Source organism: Heptranchias perlo, chromosome 3 (assembly GCF_035084215.1).
Source record: "Heptranchias perlo isolate sHepPer1 chromosome 3, sHepPer1.hap1, whole genome shotgun sequence".
Classification (NCBI taxonomy): domain Eukaryota; kingdom Metazoa; phylum Chordata; class Chondrichthyes; order Hexanchiformes; family Hexanchidae; genus Heptranchias; species Heptranchias perlo.
This window is the reverse complement of record NC_090327.1, coordinates 8287999-8308517: the sequence shown is the minus strand read 5'-3', so window position 1 is coordinate 8308517 and position 20519 is coordinate 8287999. Positions and strand designations below refer to the sequence as shown.

The following is a 20519-nucleotide window of genomic DNA, read 5'->3' as shown; positions in this document are numbered from 1 at the left end:
AAATTGGGAGAGCTGTCCCACAGACTAGGCAAGCAACAGCATGACACAGCCATACTCACAGAATCATACCTTTCAGCCAACATTCCAGACACCTCCATCACCATCCCTGGGTATGTCCTGTCCCACTGGCAGGACAGACCCACCAGAGGTGGCGGTACAGTGATATACAGTCAGGAGAGAGTGGCCCTGGGAGTCCTCAACATTCACTCCGGACCCCATGAAATCTCATGGCATCAGGTCAAACATGGGCAAGGAAACCTCCTGCTGATTACCACCTACCGTCCTCCCTCAGCTGATGAATCAGTCCTCCTCCATGTTGAGCACCACTTGGAGGAAGCACTGAGGGTAGCAAGGGCACAAAATGTACTCTGGGTGGGGGACTTCAATGTCCATCACCAAGAGTGGCTCGGTAGCACCACTACTGACCAAGTCCTGAAGGACACAGCTGCCAGACTGGGCCTGCGGCAGGTGGCGAGCGAACCAACACGAGGGAAAAACTTACTTGACCTCGTCCTCACCAAACTACCTGTCGCAGATGCATCTGTCCATGACAGTATTGGTAGGAGTGGATAGAGAGAAACTGTTCCCATTAGCGGAAGGGTCAAGAACCAGAGGGCATAGATGTAAGGTGATTGGCAAAAGAACCAAAGGTGACATGAGGAAAACCTTTTTTACACAGCGAGTGGTTAGGATCTGGAATGCACTGCCCAAGGGAGTGGTGGAGGCAGATTCAATCATGGCCTTCAAAAGGGAACTGGATAAGTACTTGAAACGAAAAAATGTGCAGGGCTACGTGGATAGGGCGGGGTAGTGGGACTAGCTGGATTGCTCATGCATTCGGCCGGCGTGGACTCGATGGGCTGAATGGCCTCCTTCCATGCTGCAGCCTTCTATGATTCTATGATTGACCACCACACAGTCCTTGTGAAGATGAAGTCCCATCTTCATACTGAGTACAACATCCAATGTGTTGTGTGGCACTACTGCCGTACTAAATGGGACAGATTCAGAACAGATCCAGCAGCTCAAAACTGGGCATCCATGAGGCGCTGTGGGCCATCAGCAGAAGCAGAATTATATTCCAGCACAATCTGTAACCTCATGGCCTCACTCTACCATTACCAACAAGCCAGGGAATCAACCCTGGTTCAATGAAGACTGTAGAAGAGCATGCCAGGAGCAGCACCAGGCGTACCTAAAAACGAGGTGCCAACCTGGGGAAGCTACAACACGGGACTACATGCATGCTAAACAGCGGAAGCAACATGCGACAGAGCTATGCGATTCCACAACCAACGGATCAGATCAAAGCTCTGCAGTCCTGCCACATCCAGTCGTGAATGGTGGTGGACAATTAAACAACTAATGGGAGGAGGAGGCTCCGTGAACATCCCCATCCTCAATGATGGCAGAGTCCAGCATGTGAGTGCAAAAGACAAGACTGAAGTGTTTGAAACCATCTTCAGCCAGAAGGGCCGAGTGGATGATCCATCTCGGCCTCCTCCCGATATCCCCACCATCACAGAAGCCAGTCTTCAGCCAATTCGATTCACTCCATGTGATAGCAAGAAACGGCTGAGTGCACTGGATACAGCAAAGGCTATGGGCCCCGACAACATCCCAGCTGTAGTGCTGAAGCCTTGTGCTCCAGAACTAGCCGCGCCTCTAGCCAAGCTGTTCCAGTACAGCTACAACACTGGCATCCACCCGACAATGTGGAAAATTGCCCAGGTATGTCCTCTCCACAAAAAGCAGGACAAATCCAATCTGGCCAATTACCGCCCCATCAGTCTACTCTCAATCATCAGCAAAGTGATGGAAGGTGTCGTCGACAGTGCTATCAAGCGGCACGTACTCACCAATAACATCCTCACCGATGCTCAGTTTGGGTTCCGCCAGGACCACTCGGCTTCAGACCTCATTACAGCCTTGGTCCAAACATGGACAAAAGTGCTAAATTCCAGAGATGAGGTGAGAGTGACTGCCCTTGACATCAAGGCAGCATTTCACCGAGTGTGGCACCAAGGAGCCCTAGTAAAATTGAAGTCCATGGGAATCGGGGGGGGAAAACTCTCCAGTGGCTGAAGTCATACCTAGCACATGGTAGTGGTTGTTGGAGGCCAATCATCTCAGCCCCAGGACATTGCTGCAGGAGTTCCTCAGGGCAGTGTCCTAGGCCTAACCATCTTCAGCTGCTTCATCAATGACCTTCCCTCCATCATAAGGTCAGAAATGGGGATGTTCGCTGATGATTGCACAGTGTTCAGTTCCTTTCGCAACCCCTCAGATAATGAAGCAGTCCGAGCCCGCATGCAGCAAGAACTGGACAACATCCAGGCTTGGACTGATAAGTTGCAAGTAACATTTGCGCCAGACAAGTGCCAGGCAATGACCATCTCCAACAAGAGAGAGTCTAACCACCTCCCCTTGACATTCAACGGCATTACCATCGCCGAATCCCCCACCATCAACATCCTGGGGGTCACCATTGACCAGAAACTTAACTGGACCAGCCACATAAATACCATGGCTACAAGAACAGGTCAGAGGCTGGGTATTCTGCGGCGAGTGACTCACCTCCGGACTCCCCAAAGCCTTTCCACCATCTACAAGGCACAAGTCAGGAGTGTGATGGAATACTCTCCACTTGCCTGGATGAGTGCAGCTCCAACAACACTCAAGAAGCTCGACACCATCCAGGACAGAGCAGCCCGCTTGATTAGCACCCTATCCACCCACCCTAAACATTCACTCCCTTCACCACCGGCACACTGTGGCTGCAGTGTGTACCGTCTACAGGATGCACTGCAGCAACTCGCCAAGGCTTCTTCGACAGCACCTCCCAAACCCGCGACCTCTACCACCTCGAAGGACAAGAGCAGCAGGCACATGGGAACACCAGCTGCACGTTCCCCTCCAAGTCACACACCATCCCGACTTAGAAATATATCGCCGTTCCTTCATCGTCACTGGGTCAAAATCCTGCAACTCCCTATCTAACATCACTATCGGATAATCTTCACCACATGGACTGCAGCGGTTCAAGAAGGCGGCTCACCATCACCTTCTCGGACAATTAGGGATGGGCAATAAATGCCGGCCTCGCCAGCGACGCCCACATCCCATGAACGAATAAAAAAAAGTTAGTAAGAATAACGGCGCATTATTTTTCAGTGTGTAATTTCCTGTTGAGCCCTTACTAATCTGACACATTGTGGAAGTTGTCATTCTTCTAACTTGCTAAACATACATTTCTGGGAAATATGAAACAACTTTAATTTCAAGATTTATAGGTTTGCATTATTACGTTTACTTGCTTCAAACTGAATATCTTATTAAATGCAAAATAAAATTAGTTCTACTTTCCTCAGCTAAACAAAAGCCACCAAATTTTAACTGTGAAGTGTTAATCTCTATTTCTGCCATCAATTTACTGTACCTTATATGCGCCATAAGTGGCCATTCCGCAGATCAGTATCATAAGGAGAGAAATCGCAGTAGCAATGCATATGTCTGGAATAGAAAATGGGAGTTATACACTATATAGAGCACACATTTACGAAAAAATATAGTATGAAAACAGACAAACCGTACAAGTGGTTGGAAGGTTTAATTGGTTCTTAGCATACTGTGCATTATTAATGAACACGAAGATTAACTCATTGCTCATTCATAGAACTCATATGAAACGGCTAACGCATGACCGAGCAGCCAATCGGGGGGTCGGGGTGGGGGTTGCTGGTGGGTGGGAGAAATTTCTCAAACGCAGAGAGCTATTCTTAAGCATACTGATGTGGCCAACCTTGCATCGGCTGGCATTTGGCAGCACATTGCACATTGGATGTCTCAAGGCAGGGATTGGTGTAGAGAAGTGTTGGGCTAGAATTTGCTGTCAAAATAACGGCAAGGCTAATGGCGCTCACCGTTATTTATGGGTAAACGGTACAGCAACCTCAGGCCCTTTATTGATGGAAGAGGAGAAGAAATAATCGTGCCATTGTAAGATTCTGTAATACAATGGGAAAGCTGTATTATCAGATATGAATAACAAACTTGATCTAACAGCCTTTGTGTTTATGCAAATAGGACTTCTTGGAGTTTCTTTTACAAGAGAGCCATAGCAAACTGAACTAGTTTGCCAAGAAGTGTTATGCTTGAATTATTTTTTGTATTTCAGTTGATTTATATCATTTGTGTAACTGAATCTACTGTTTCTATTCTTCATCTTAATTTTAAGAGCCAGAAATGCACATATCCCGGATTCAAGTGATACCAACAATCTAAATCTCAGCAGCCATTGTCTTTGACTTGTTGCCAGCTATAAATTGTAGTGGTGTACAAATTGTACTAGTGCACAAGTGTGTCAAACTCGTGGCATATATAAATATAGATATGCAGTAAATTCAAATACTTTTATATATAAAATGCATGTTTCACAGGTGGTAGTTAGTTGTTTTAGGTATGTCGCCAATTCAGGTTGTAGTGTGTAGAAGTAGACTGATAACAGGTTTCAGGTTATTCTTTAGTTATGGTTAAACTGGTGACTGAATCAGATTAGCCAATAATGATATAATTAAATTTACCCACTGATGAAAATATTTTAATATAAAATAATACATCAGAACTTTCTGACCTCTTGAGCAAGTGTTTGAATGAGACTTTCAGTATATTTAATTTCCTTGTGGCTGTTGCAGAGTTGCCCCTACAACTGGGAGAATCAGCATGAGCAATTTGAAGAAGCAAAGGACACTCAGGAGATGGAAACCAAAACAGATGATTCACATAGCAGACAAAAAAATGTCGAAAGGAAAACAGAAATTTTAAAAAAGCAAATCAAACAAATCTGTATCTATACATTTACTTCATTTTAAAGTATCTCAGCTGTGGCTCAGTGGGTAGCAGTCTTGCCTCTGAGTTTGTTTTTTGTTTGTTTATGGGATGTGGGCATCGCTGGCAAGGCCGGCATTTATTGCTCATCCCTAACTGCCCTTGAGAAGTAGGTGGTGAGTCGCCTTCTTGAACCGCTGCAGTCCGTGTGGTGAAGGTTCTCCCACAGTGCTGTTAGGAAGGGAGTTCCAGGATTTTGACCCAGCGACTATGAAGGAACGGCGATATATTTCCAAGTCGGGATGGTGTGTGACTTGGAGGGGAACGTGGAGGTGGTGTTGTTCCCATGTGCCTGCTGTCCTTATCCTTCTAGGTGGTAGAGGTCGCGGGTTTGAGAGGTGCTGTCGAAGAAGCCTTGGCTAGTTGCTACAGTGCATCCTGTGGATGGTACACACTGCAGCCACAGTGCACCGGTACTGAAGGGAGTGAATGTTTAGGGTGGTGGATGAGGTGCCAATCAAGCGGGTTGCTTTGTCCTGGATGGTGTCGAGCTTCTTGAGTGCTGTTGGAGCTGCACTCATCCAGGCAAGTGGAGAGTATTCCATCACACTCCTGACTTGTGCCTTGTAGATGGTGGAAAGGCTTTGAGGAGTCAGGAGGTGAGTCACTCACCACAGAATACCCAGCCTCTGACCTGCTCTTGTAGCCACAGTATTTATGTGGCTGGTCCAGTTAAGTTTCTGGTCAATGGTGACCCCCAGGATGTTGACGGTGGGGGATTCGGCGATGGTAATGTCGTTGAATGTCAAGGGGAGATGGTTAGACTCTCTCTTGTTGGAGATGGTCATTGCCTGGCACTTGTCTGGCACGAATGTTACTTGCCACTTATCAATGCAAGCCTGGATATTGTCCAGGTCTTGCTGCATGCTGGCATGAGCTGCTTCATTATCTGAGGGGTTGCGAATGGAACTGAACACTGTGCAATCATCAGCAAACATCCCCATTTCTGGACTTATGATGGAGGGAAGGTCATTGATGAAGCAGCTGAAGAGGGTTAGGCCTAGGACACTGCCCTGAGGAACTCCTGCAGCAATGTCCTGGGGCTGAGATGATTGGCTTCCAACAACCACTACCATCTTCCTTTGTGCCAGATATGACCCCAGCCACTGGAGAGTTTTCCCCAATTCCCACTGACTTCAATTTTACTAGGGCTCCTTGGTGTCACACTCGGTCAAATACTGCCTTGATATCAAAGGCAGTCACTCTCACCTCACCTCTGGAATTCAGCTCTTTTGTCCATGTTTGGACCAAGGCTGTAATGAGATCTGGAGCCGAGTGGTCCTGGCGGAACCCAAACTGAGCATCGGTGAGCAGGTTATTGGTGAGTAAGTGCCGCTTGATAGCACTGTCGACGACACCTTCCATCACTTTGCTGATGATTGAGAGTAGACTGATGGGGCGGTAATTGGCCGGATTGGATTTGTCCTGCTTTTTGTGGACAGTCTGAAGGTTGTAGGTTCAAGTCCAGCTCCAGATACTTAAGCACAAAATCTAGGCCGACAGTCTCAGTGTGGGACTGTTGGAGTTGCTGTCTTTTGGAGGAGATATTAAACTGAGGCCTCATCTGCCCTCTCAGGTGGACGTAAAAGATCCCATGACACTATTTCGAAGAAGAGCAGGGGAGTTACACCTGCTGACCTGCCAATATTTATCCCTCAACTAACATCACTAAAAAAAAATTATCTGGTCATTATCACTTTGCTGTTTGTGGGATCTTGTGCACAAATTTAGTGCCACGTTTCCTACATTACAACAGTGTCGACACTTCAAAAGTAGTTCATTGGCCGTAAAGCGCTTTGGGACATCTTGAGGTCGTAAAAGGCGCTATATAAATGCAAGTTTTTTTTCTTTTTAAATTAACTCAATTTTAAATTAATTCAATCACCAAATATATTGGAAGCTAAAAATTCCAACCCCCAAACAGTTACTTGGGAAGGCTGGGTTATGATCAAAAGTATTTCTTTACCTGAACATCAATTACACAGTAGATTAATGTCTGGTGATTACAAAATGTGTTACATCTGTAACATGTGTGGGGGAGGGAGCTATTAACTTGCAATATATTGGCGATTGAATCAGCTACTTCAATATTGCAATTGCTTGAAATTTAAAGCAGGGGTTGTGGCAGGAAATCCCAGATATAGATGTGTGGAGGAACTAAAATATGAATTTGGGAAAATGTTATTCTTGCTTGAGGGAGAGAGATAAGAGAGAGACTTAGTGGCAGATCTTGACTGTGCGATAGTGTAAAACGGGTGATAGTGAGTCGGCAGACCGTACTACATCTCTCCCGATTGAAGTTAATGGAAATAAAAATCGGGAGGGCTGTAAAACTGGGCTGACTAATTGCTGTCACCCGTTTTGCGCTTTATCCTACAAAGTCAACATAGGAACAGGAGTAGGCCATTCAGCCCCTCGAGCCTGTTCCGCCATTCAACTAGATTGTGTCTGATCTGTATCTTAACTCCCTCTAACGACCTGGGTTCCGCAACCCTCAATACCCTGGCCTAACAACAATCTGTCAATCTCAGTTTTGAAATTTTCAATCGATCCCCAGCCTCAACAGCTTTGGGTTGGGGGGGAGGGGGGGGGGAAGGGAGTTCTAGTTACGATCTACCCCACAGAGTGAGTGAGTGAGTGAGTGAAAGAAACTAGCCTGGAGCTTCACCTGCTGGGAGTGCATGTTGAGAAGTTGGATGTGGATGGGCTGAATACTCTGTGGGGCTGGCTGACCTCCACATTGGAGACCTCAACATGGGTGAGGCTCTGTGCCGGGAATACAAACTCACAAAATTTACTCTTACGTTCCAGCCTTAACCCTTGAATCGGGATTTCCAAATGAAGAATATAAAGAGGAACTTCCTTCTCACAAGAGCGAACTCTCCTCTAAAGCAATCTAATTTTACTTGGTAAAGAATGGCTCTTTCGTTTCAGTTTTGCATTGCCGGAGACTTTAAGAAAGTCAGTGTAGTTCGAAACTATGATAATGTGTGAATTGACAATGGATAACAATAACCGACTGAACCCTGGAGTTGCTGTTATAAGAAACAATTGAGAACTTGCATTTATATAGCGCCTTGCACGTCCTCTGGACATCCCAAAATGCTTTACAGCCAATTAAGTACTTTTTGAAGTGCAGTCACTGTTGTAAGGTAGGAAACACAGCAGCCAATTTGCGCACAGCAAGATCCCACAAACAGCAATGTGATATTGGCCAGATAATTGGTTTTAGTGATGTTGGTTGAGGGATAAATATTGGCCAGGACACCAGGGAGAATTCCCCTACTCTTCTTCGAAATAATGCCATGGGATCTTTTACGGCAATTGATACTAGCTCAATTGCTAAATTTAAAGCTGAGATAGATAGCTTTTTGGCAGCCAAAGGTAGAAAGGGATATGGGCCAAAGGCAGGTATATGGAGTTAGATCGCAGATCAGCCATGATCTTATCAAATGGCGGAGCAGACACGAGGGGCTGAATGGCCTACTCCTGTTCCTACGTCCACCTGAGAACTCAAACGGGGCCTCGCTTTAACGCCTCATCCGAAAGATGGCACCTCTGACAGTGCTGCCCTCCCTCAGTACTGCACTGGAGTGTCAGCTGGGATTATGGGGGTGTCTGAAAGGTGCTAGCAACATAATGCGGAGTGCAGTGGCCATTTTGACTGACACCAGGTGCGTTGGAGCTGGTGTCAGCCTGAAACTGCAACTCCTCTGAACTCATCTTACAGGTTAGACGTATTAAAATCTCAGTCTCCAAGAACCGTGCATGCACTTTTGTGAATTTTGAGGAGGTGCCTCACTTTCCTCAGCTGCAGCATGCTTGTTACCACCGAAAGCCATCAGCTTATTTGAATTTGTCATAAAAAAAAAAGAAAATGTATATACTCCGTTCTTGAGTAAAAACAAGATGCAGAAATCAATCACTGGTAAAGTCTGTCCTCTGATTGGAATCTCAATCTGTGCCACAATGCTTTTCGAACACGGACAAGGGACTGGGAGTTCCAGTGGGTTAATCCGGCTCAGACTGTGGGGTTGGAAGTTTCCTCTGGATGCTGCAATGGTCCTATGTAGAAATGAATTTAGACTGCTCTTAAATTAGGCATGAATTAGCAATCTCTAATTTAAAGAGGCCGCAGGGTGGGCTGGTGCGAAGAATGGAAAGTAGTCGAAATAAAATAAAGAACGAACTTGCATTTCTATAGCGCCTTTCACAACCCCAGGACGCCCCAAAGTGCTTTACAGAAAATAAGGTATTTTTGAAATGTAGTCACTGTTATGTAGTAGGAAATGTGGCAGCCAATATATGCACAGCAAGCTCCCACAAACAGCAATGTCATAATGACCAAATAATCTGTTTTTTTTTTAAGTGATGCTGGTGGAGGGATAAATATTGGTTAGGACACCGGGGAGAACTCCCCTGCTCTTCTTTGAAATAGTGCCATGGGATCTTTTACGTTCACCTGAGGGGGCAGACAGGGCCTCGGTTTGAAGTCTCACCCAAAAGACGGCACCTCCGATAGTGCAGCACTCCCTCAGTACTGCATTGGGAGTGTCAGCCTGGCTTTTGTGCTCAAGTCTTGGAGTGGGATTGTGAACCCATGACCTTCTACATACAGAGGCGGAGAGTGTGCTACCAACTGAGCCACTGATGACACCTCATAGAGGGTGCTCTTCTGCTAAAACGTGGTTAAGGCATATTGTTAACGCATAATACTTGGAGCTTTACTCTGTATCTAACTATACTGTATCTGACCTAGGAGCACTTGATGCTGACGTGGGTGCCCAATATGTTTCTTTTCCCAGTAATAACATCCCCTACCTCGATGGAGCACAAAATTCATCAAAATTGTCCGACAAAAAAAACCCCACCAAACATACGTGGAATAACTAGCTTTGCACATTAATTAGTTGTCATTGCTCAGTACAAACTTCAGTTTCACAACAAGAGCTGGCAACAACCATATCACTCACTTGTAATTATTCTCTCTGGGGAATTACAGAATGACTGCACTACTGCTTAATATAATTCCATTTCTTCTTTTTAAAAATAAAGCTGTATCTGGTGGAACTACATAACCGTCAAGATCTTTAAAAAGGATATTTTATTGACATGCAGTTAATTTGCAGAAGATAATTTTTGCTGCAAGTTTATATTATGTGCTATTGAGGAGCAGATTTTAATGTGCATGGTTTAACTGCAGTTAAAACCACTAATTTCACATATGCTCCAGGTGGTCTTGGTCCCAACTTGGTCCTCCCACTGATCATCTGTAATATATTAAAAATGCTGAGTGGATTGAAACATTCTCAGAATATACTAAAATATGCTTCTATGTCAAACGGAAAACCAATTTTAAAAAAGTGTCAACATCTGCCTTTACACCTGTAGGTAGTGCTACGATTGGCCTTTACAATGTTAAAAATCCTGTCACATAACGTTAGATGGATTATTTCCCCCTTGGTGGTTCTGTACTTTGGCCCTGCATTTGAGCTTACACATTCTTGAACTTCGACTGTAGAGGCACTGGGTGGCAGTGCAGGAATGTGTAAGCTGAAATCACTGAGTCTCGATATGAGGACCAGAGGCAAGTGTACGGTTGAAGTGGTGATGTCGGTTGAGGGATAAATTTCCTACATTATAACGGCGACTACACTTCAAAAAAGTACTTCGTTGGTTGTAAAGCGCTTTGGGATGTCCTGAGGTCGGAAAAGGTGCTATACAAATGCAAGTCTTTTTTGGTGATAATATATAGTGAAATCCCTCCAAGTCACACACCATCCCGACTTGGAAATATATCGCCGTTCCTTCATCGTCGCTGGGTCAAAATCCTGGAACTCCCTTCCTAACAGCACTGTGGGAGAACCTTCACCACACGGACTGCAGCGGTTCAAGAAGGCGGCTCACCACCACCTTCTCAAGGGCGATTAGGGATGGGCAATAAATGCCGGCCTCGCCAGCGACGCCCACATCCCATGAACGAATAAAAAAAAATTAAGTACCAATCTCTTTTTTTTTTCAGCGTTAAACCATTATTGATCCCTGAATGGCTAATAAATCCCACCCACCTATCAATTCCATGCATCACCTTTGCGGTGGGAAACCCGACCAGAGATGCAGCTCCGTTCCAGATGCTGTTACAATGGCGTACTTTCCCCCCTGCATGTTCAACTCGGCCGTAGCCATCCCCCACCCGAGAAAGTTTAGCGCTTCCTCTGATGCACCCCCTCGTGGCATAGTTTTGCGTCCTCGGCAAACTTTCAACCCTCTCCCGGACCCCCCTCAGCTCACAAATTACCTTTAAGCCCTCTGTTACCGTGGTTGGTATCCCTGTTCGCAGGAGCTTACCGAGCCGAGGGAGTTTCGCCGGTGGCTCTCCCCACTGGGGCTAAAAGGGTTAAATTATGACGACAGGTTGCGCAGAATAGGCTTGTGTATCCTCGAGTATAGAGGATTAAGGGGTGATCTAATTGAGGTGTTTAAGATGATTGAAGGATTTGATGGGGTGGATAGAGAGAAACTATTTCCTCTGGTGAGGGGGAGCCCAGAACAAGAGGGGCATAACCTTAAAACTAGAGTTGGGCGTTCAGGGGTGATGTCAGGAAACACTTCTTCACACAAAGGGGAGTGGAAATCTGGAACTCCCCCCCCCCCCCCCCCCAAAAAAAAACTGTTGAGGCTGGGGGTCAATTGCAAATTTGAAAACGGAGATTGATAAGATTTTTGTTGGGTAAGGGTATTAAGGGATACGGAATGCCGGCGGGTAGATGGGGTTAAGATACAGGTCAGCCGTGATCTAACTGAATGACGGAACAGGCCCGAGGGGCTGAATGGCCTCCTCCTGTTCCTATGTCGCCCGCATAACCTAGTTTTTTTTCTCCAGGCTCTTCGTGTGGAAGACGAAATCCTTCTTCGCTCCTCAGAGTAGCTTTTTGAAGGTGGCCTTGTGGAACCTCCGATATTAACCCCACAGCTTCGAGGGAAGAAAGTTTAAATGAAAGTGAACCAATCCCCCCCCCAGCCCCTACACAAAACCGTTTGCTGGTGGACAGCGGTGAGGGGCCGCTAACAAACACTGTCCCGTTCGCTGGTGGACTGGGAAACCCTGTGTGTGATCGCCATATTGGAGAGGGGAACTGATAAGGCGATCAACGGTAGCAGCACACCCGCACAGTTCTACTATAACCACAATGCTGGGCCTAGGCTGGCCACACTATAACCCTTCAGCCACTGACCATACAATTAGGGGGTCTGGGGTGACCACACTGTAGCCATTCCCCCACCACCCAGAATAAAATACAGGCCTGGACTGGCCACTACCCACTGAGTGTGAAATTGCTAACAAGATCTAAACACTGCATTCATCTCCCCCCTCTGCTTGTGACCTAACATTATGTGACTGGCTCCCTTTATGCAGATTTAAACCAGTGCAATTTCCCCCCCTCTCCCCCCCTCTCCCTCCCCCTCCCCCCCTCTCCCTCCCCCTCTCCCTCCCCCTCCCCCCCCCCTCCCTCCCTCCCTCCCTCCCCCTCCCCTCCCCTCCCCCTCCCCTCCCCCCCCCCCCCCCTCCCTCCCCTCCCCTCCCAACTGTGTAGGACCATAAAATGCCAAAATAATATCAAGGGCAACCAATTTTGGAAGTGTAATTTTTTTTGAGTGGGGGGGATGGAATTGTATTAGGATGCCTTTTAAAAACCTAAATTACAGGCCAAGGGGCACCCCACTGTGCCTCCGTTGCAACCCATGCTGACCCACTGGGTGCTTTCTGCTATTAATTACCTTAAACGACTCCCTTGAACACCATCCCAGATCCCTGTTGGCTGAAAGTATGTCAGATTGCCCCCTTCCTCCCCCCCGCCCCCACCCCAAGAGCAAAAATCGGGCAGCCTGTTTAAGGTTGGGCCACCCCAAACCCCCAACCGAGGGATTGTTGGAGAGCGTTGCCCATACCACCAAATATATGCGTTATCCTCACCCCCTACCCAGCACCACCCCCCCCCCCCCAAATTGAGAGGTGCTTGTTGGACTGGAAGAACTGGGCTTGGCTCCTTCCCCCTCTAGTCAGAAGTTTGCGGACTTGAGCACATAATCCAAGGTTGACGCTCCTGTGCTGCACTGTCTGAGGTGCCGTCTTTTGGATCAGATGTTAAACCGAGGTCCCGTCTGCCCTCTCAGGTGGATGTAAAAGATCCCATGGCATTTTTCGAAGAAGAATAGGGGAGTTCTCCCTGGTGTCCTGGCCAATATTTATCCCTCAACCAACATCACTAAAAACAGATGATCTGGTCATTATCACATTGCTGTTTGTGGGACCTTGCTGTGCGCAAATTGGCTGTCGCGTTTCCTACATTACAACAGTGACAACACTTCAAAAGGTATTTAATTGGCTGTAAAGCGCTTTGGGTCGTACCGGGGTCGTGAAAGGCGCTATATAAATGCAAGTTCTTCTTCTCCCGGCACTCCTCGTCTGCTGTGATACTTGGCTGGACCTCTCCTCTCCCCTGCACAGAGAATTTCCTGGTGAGGACTACCCCTCAGCTTATTCTTTCCCAGCCCTGCCTACTTCCCAAGCCCCAGCCCTTATCCTTCCTCTCCTCCCCCACCCCTCCTTCCCTTCCCTTCCCCATCCTACCCCCACTCTGTTCCTTCCGCCCATCTGCCTGCTCCCCCTCCCTGATCCAGTTACCCGCCACCTTCGAAACCTGCTTGACCTGAAGACTGCTCTTGGTCTTGTATGCGATGCACAGGAAATCAACTTGTTATTTTTTTTTTAAATTGACATACATATCTTTTTTCCTTTTTAAAAGCAAGTCTGTGCTTACTAAACGTAGCTTACATGTGGATTACCCTCCTCTCCCCTATTCTACACCACTACAACCCCTTTGCAGATTTGACAGAAAATATGGCTGTACTTAAAAATCTAAAATTAACATTCAATACTAAAAGAGGGGTCAAATATGGTATGGAACCACAGGCTCCTTTAATTACATATCATTTTTAAGTCTTTGCAAGCAGGCTATACTGTGGTCACCCGTGCAACGCATAGTTCCACGCAGCAATTGAAAAGGGATTTCATCATGGAGGATAATTCCACTTTAATCCTTACCGGCATTTCATTTTGGACAGAAAATACAGCGTAATGTGACTGAATTCCTGTTAATTTTAAAGCCTAATAACATAAAATAAGCAACTGGAGAGTAAAGCCAGGACAATCGGGCAACCATGAAGCCATTTAGTCTCCAGAAATTAGGACAATGTAGTGGATTCCAGCGTGAGTCACTGGCACGATTCTGAACCGGTCACTTGAAGCGTAATTAACTTGCAATCTACAACATTTTGAGTTAGTCGCTAATTGCCAGCACTGCATTTAAACATAAAAAAGCTACACTGTGTATGTGTACTATTAATATGGAAGTTTCTACAACAAAAAAACTAGAGCTTTGAAATTCCTGGGCCTGGGAGCGTGTTTTAGAGGTGTGATCCAGAGTGTGGGACTGGAATTTTGGGGTGAGGCTTAGTTCTGCCGGTCTAAGCCCCTTTTGTTCATGACAAAAAAAAAATGTATTTATTTTTTTTTAAAAAGAGGTGGGCACATGTGCATTGTGTCCACACCCCCTGTGCTGACACTAGAAGGAGGGGGACTGCCGGGTTGACGTCACTTGTCAGTTCCGCCTCCTTTGCCTCCAGTGTAAAATACACCCGCGTGATGAAAAGCTACCGAGCTAAAAGTGAGCAATCAACATTGACGCATCTGGGATATTGAGTATACTGCCCATGCTAAGACCGCACAATATAAATTCACTGCTCTGGGCAAAAGTATCAAATCCAAGAACAAGGTTTTGAGAGAGGTTGAGGCCTTCCACTATTAACTTTAATGAAGGCATTAAAAGATACAAAAGACAATTCTGTGGACGAGGTTAATCGTATTATTGCAAAATATGTAAGTTTCTTTTTTTTTTTTTAATTTCATTAAACCCTTATTTTGGACATTAGAAATTTCAGTTACTGAAAAAATGACAGTGAAAACATTCTCAGAAAGCATTTAGAGCGATTTTAAGGAATCTACTGGCCGAATTGCACATTCACAATGATGAGTTGACCTAGAAAAACCCCATTTTAAATGTGGACATAGGAATTTATAAATGGAAAAAAGTTAAATCAAAACAATGTGACAAAAAAATGTGACAAGAAATCAAGTTGTGCAGACAGGAAGCATGGGCAGATGTAAGACTTTAAATTTGTATGAGGCAAAGGAAACCTTTCCCTTTGACAGCCACCAAGTTAGAGCTTTACATGACATGGTAGCGGGACAGGGCCAGTGCTTTCCAGGTTGCATATTTTTTTGTTCATGGGTTGTGGGCGTATCTGGCAAGGCCAGCATTTATTGCCCTTGAGAAGGTGGTGGTGAGCCACTGCCTTGAACAACTGAGTGGCTTGCTAGGCCATTTCAGAGGGCGATTAAGAATCAACCACATTGCTGTGGGTCTGGAGTCACACATAGGCCCAGACCGGTAAGGACGGCAGGTTTCCTTCCCTAAAAAGGATATTAGTGAACCATATGGGTTTTTAATGACAATCCGGTAGTTTCATGGCCACCATTACTGATACTAGTATTTTTTTTAATTCCAGATTTTATTTAATTAAATGAATTTAAATTCCCCAGCTGCCGTAGCAGGATTTGAACTCATGACTCCGGATTATTAGTCCAGGCCTCTGGATTACTAGTCCAGTAGCATAACCACTATGCTACCGTACCCGTTTTTACATTGAGGCTTCCTGCGTGGAATGGTGGAGAATACAGAGCAGTGGTCTCCGACATGCAAGTGGGGATGCAAGAAGGTTTCAGGAAGCTGCAGGCCACTACACTCTGAGTGGCAACTCCAGGGGGAGCAGTCTGGGTGCAGTTTGGTGGTCAAATTGAAAGATATGGGAGACCAAATTATCATTTAGATAATTGAGTTGGGGGTGAGGGGGGGGGAAAGAGGGAAAGAGAGAGAGAGAGAGAGAGAGAGAGAATAAACTTATGAACTTACTGGCATCGTCGGTAAAGTCAAAGTCATTGCTTAGTTCACTGCGTGGCAGGTGGTACCGATCTGGGTCACTAAGGGCAGACAGTAAAATCAGCAGCACCACACCATTGATTAGCTGAACGGAAGAGAAAAATAAATCAGTAAACAACTCAAATCAAAAGCACTCTCCGACGGGATTTCCATTCGTCTCTTTTACTTTGTAACTCTCCGACGGGATTTCTGTTTGTCTCCTTCACCTTGCCTTAAAAACTGTTAACTCTTTAACGTCTTCCAGTTCTGACGAAATGTCATCGACCTGCAACCTGTTTCTTTCTCCACAGATGCTGCCTGACTTGCTGAGTATTTCCAGCATTTTCTGTTCTTATTTCGAATCAAAAGCAGATCTTTTCAGATACTCAAGTGTCTTTTTTTAAGAGAATGCAAATTGTTTTCAACAGTCTTCATTAATCAATATTAATATATTTTAGTTAACACCTATAAATCATAGAACAATATAACAGCATGTACACGGTCCCTATGAAATTAGAAGTTTAATTTCTAGAATGTGAAACGAGATTTGCTTTTAATACAGATAACCAACCAGTTTATGGATCACTGGTCAGGCTTCAGCTGGAGTATTGTTTCCAATTCTGGGCCCCACACTTTAGGCCTTTGAGAAGGGGCAGAGGGGATGTATTAGAATGGTACCAGGGATGAGGGACTTCAGTTATGTGGAGAAGCTGGGATTGTTCTCCTTAGAGCAGAGAAGGTTAGGGGGAAAGATTTAATGGAGGTGTTCAAAATTATGAAGGGTTTTGATAAATAAATATTTGAGTAAATAATCTGAAACTGTTTCCACTGGTAGGGGAGTTGGTAATCAGAGGACACAGATTTAAGGTAATTGGCAAAAGAACCAGAGGGGAGATGAGGAGAATATTTTCCTACGCAGAGAGTTGTTATGATCTGAAATGCGCTACCTGAAAGGGTGGTGGAAACAGATTCAATAGTAACTTTCAAAATGGGAATTGGATAAATACTTGAAAAGGAAAAATTTGCAGGGTTATGGAGAAAGAGCAGGGGAGTGGGACTAATTGGACAGCTCTTTCAAAGAGCCGGAACAGGCACGACGGGCCGAATGGCCTCCTTCTGTATGATTCTAAGTTTGAGCCACAGGCTATAAATACATAAGCCTAACAATTCTGCATTGCCAGAATGTGAAATATGAACTCTTAACCTTAATCTCGTGCTTCTCCTACCAGAGTGGCAGGAATGCATGAGGTGGCTGCCCACCACGTGTTGGGACTGAGGTGACCCTAGCCTCACAGCAGCTGAATCTTGGTATAGACATGCTACAGGCTCCATCTCTTGCGCTGCTCCATTCGCCCTGCCACATGTGCAGGCATCAGAAGAGCTGGTGGGAGGGGCCCTCTATGCTTTGCTCTCAGGAGACGAGCTCACATCAGCTGCGTGGCTCCCAGCCATGCAACTAGTATTAGGCACTGGATCTGCAGGAAAGCAGACCGAATGGTCCGAATTAGATCAGGCAAACCCTGCGTGACACTTAATCTGCAACTGGCCTCCAAGCCTGTCCAAATCAAAAGAAACAATGCTCTCCAATCCGCCACTGAGGCCTCTATGTCAGCATCCGTGGAGGAAGCAAAGGATGCTCTTCGGGCCTCTGTTACAATGGCTCGTGCTCGGATATTCTGGCGCTCCCTCCCTGCGCTATGGTGGACTGCAGTGTTGTTTAACGGTCAGGTGAGACGACTCCACCCAAAGCCACCAACCGCACGCTGCCCGATATGGCCGCACCAACGCTTGACGCTCTGCCACATCCTTCTCTCGAATGCAGCGAGCTGCAGATCGCAAGGCTCTTCAGTCAAGACGTGGCACCTCTTTACCCGCCTGCCAGCAACATTTCCCTCCACACAGTAGCTGCTCCTGCTCACTGATCCTGCATTGGATCACCCAGTGCATTCACCTTCCACACTCTCAACACCCACGGTCAATGCCTCTGGGCGATGCTTGGGAGGGGTGGATTGAGTGAAAGTGCGTGCTGTGAGGTGCTGATATTCCAGCATACTGAAGGGCCCTGTTTCTTCATCTTGCACCAACGAAGAAGAAAATAAAGGAGAGAGAGATTAAAGTAGTTTCCTGGGCACAGCTCACAAATCACATTCAGTAGGAATGACATGAAGGTTTTCCATGCCAAGCTTTACTAACAGTTAATGAAGCAGAGCATCAGGATGAATCCTTAACTGGCACATACACTCCCTCCTTCCCTATCTCCAACACCCTCGATGGCCTCCCTCCCCAAGATGTGCAGCATTTTACCGTCTTTCAGATTAAACTGAGGCTCCGTCTGCCCTCTCGGGTGGACGTAAAAGATCCCATGGCACTATTTCGAAAAAGATCAGGGGAGTTCTCCCTGGTGTCCTGGCCAATATTTATCCCTCAACCAACATCACTAAAACAGATTATCTGGTCATTGTCTCTTTGCTGCTTGTATAGGACCTTCCTGTGCGCAAATTGGCTGCCGTGTTTTCCTACATTACAACAGGGACTACACTTCAAAACATACTTCATTGGCTGTAAAACGCTTTGGGATGTCCGGAGGTCGTGAAAGACGTTATATAAATGCAAGTCCTTCTTTCTAACCTCATACAGGAGCATTTCCACTTCAGAATCCATTGATCAGGGGGCTCTGTGCTCTGCACCAGACCAAACATTTTTACAAGCAGATATTCCCTCTGTTCAGCCTAAAGTATTGTCCCTTTAAGCTGCTGCAGCAGCATATTTTCTGAGACCAAGCAGGCAAGCTCCCAATGAGAGGAATTTCCAGTGCCCAAGCTTGCTATTCAAATGACGTACAGAAGATGTTTCCACTTGTGGAGACGACCAAAACTAGGGGCCGTAAATATAAGATAGTCACTAATAAATCCAATAGGGAATTCAGGAGAAACTTCTTTACCCAGAGAGTGGTTAGAATGTGCAACTCGCTGCCACAAGGAATAGGTGAGGCAAATAGCATAGATACATTTAAGGAGAAGCTAGATAAACACGAGGGAGAAAGGAATAGAAGGGTTAGGGTTAGATGAAGTAGGGAGGGAGGAGGCTCGTGTGGAGCATAAACACCAGCATGTTGGGCCGAATGGCCTGTTTCTGTGCTGTACATTCCAAGTAATTCTACATAAAATTAGGCTGATCCCGGAAATCATGGCACGGTGGTCCTCACAACATCAGGCTGCGGGATGTCCCACTCCACTACACATCTGGCAGAGATCGAGTCTCCTTCGAAAATCTAGGATCTCAAGTCTTTTGCATTGTGAACGTCACCCCTCAAACCTGTCAGATACCGAGAAGACTGCTGTCCTACAAGTGGATTAAAAATAGTGCTACTTACTTGTAAGCCCTAGGTATTAGATTAGCTTAATGCAATAGTCTAGTTGAGATTCTGGAGTATCACTGCACTAAGCAAATGGAATTTACAATTTCTATATTCGATGCAAACAACACGTTTCTGGACAGTGAGTATAAATCTCACATGACAGCAGGATAGCAAGTGGCCCGACCTATCTCCACCAATTCTCCAGGGCAGCACTTCAGCTGTCTAACTCATCATTAACATTAATTAGCTTTGTAATGTTCTTGAGGTGTAGGCGTTTAGGTGTGGGCCCAAGGCACCTCTTACGGGAGACTGGCAGAGTGCATTAGCTGTTAATTGTTCAGCCTCCAGCTTCCGAGATAATGGAGGTAATTTTCCAACCTCACATTCTAGACAGAGAGCCTCGCCCTCCTGGGAACGGGTACTGGAAATTCAGGTTTGCACTGTGCGTGATTTTCTGACCATTTAAATAAAGCTAGGAGGGGGCTGAAAAATCGCGTGGCAAGGGACATAGAATGTACAGCACAGAAACAGGCCATTCAGCCCAACTGATCCATGCTGGTGTCTATGCTGCACACAAGCTCCCAGTATAAAGTTCCAGCATCCTAGCCTGGCAGGGTATTGGCTAGCCGGTAGACTGAATGAAATCAGGCGTACTGTCCTGCCAAATGGCGGACGTGGGGCCGGACCCTATGGCTCTCGGTCTGGATCGCGGCCCTGTTAAACCCCCCGCCACACAGACAAGATCATCACAATTTCTAACCAGGACTGCCAGGCAAGTGCTCCCCTAGTGGCGTGGGTGTGCATCCGTCATATTCAAATTAAGTGCTTCCCCTCCCCCCTCAACAAACCTTGGCAGGGGGGGGGGGGGGGGTAAGCGGCAGAGGTCATAGGTGAGCACATCCCAGAACTTACACGGGGTTGGATAATCGCGCACAGCACGTGTCCCGGTCTCCTGGTGGGTGACTGTGCCCACCGGGAGTGCAAAGGTTAACGAATGACCTCCGACATGTCCATTCCAAATGATGCCACTACTAAAAATAACATAGGTTGTAAATAGTAATAATACTTGCATTCATACATTCACATCAAAACGTCTCAAGTGCTTCACCTAATGAATTAATCTGAAGTGCTGTGATTTATGTAAGCAATAAGAAAGAACTTGCATTTATATAGCGCCTTTCATGACCTCAGGATGTCACAAAGCGCTTTACAGCCAATTAAATACTTTTGAAGTG

General features: G+C 46.1%; 1 protein-coding gene across 1 annotated transcript in view; it reads right to left on the bottom strand.

Moving 5' to 3' along the window:
- The window catches only part of laptm4b (lysosomal protein transmembrane 4 beta), an 81714-nt gene that overhangs the window by 47350 nt on the left and 13845 nt on the right, over positions 1-20519 (bottom strand). Inside the window, exons 2-3 of the mRNA XM_067978009.1 lie at positions 15921-16032; positions 3440-3513 (exon numbers count right to left, since the gene is read on the bottom strand). Of these exons, the coding sequence (XP_067834110.1) occupies positions 3440-3513; positions 15921-16032 (186 nt within the window). The remainder of the gene's footprint in view (positions 1-3439; positions 3514-15920; positions 16033-20519) is intronic.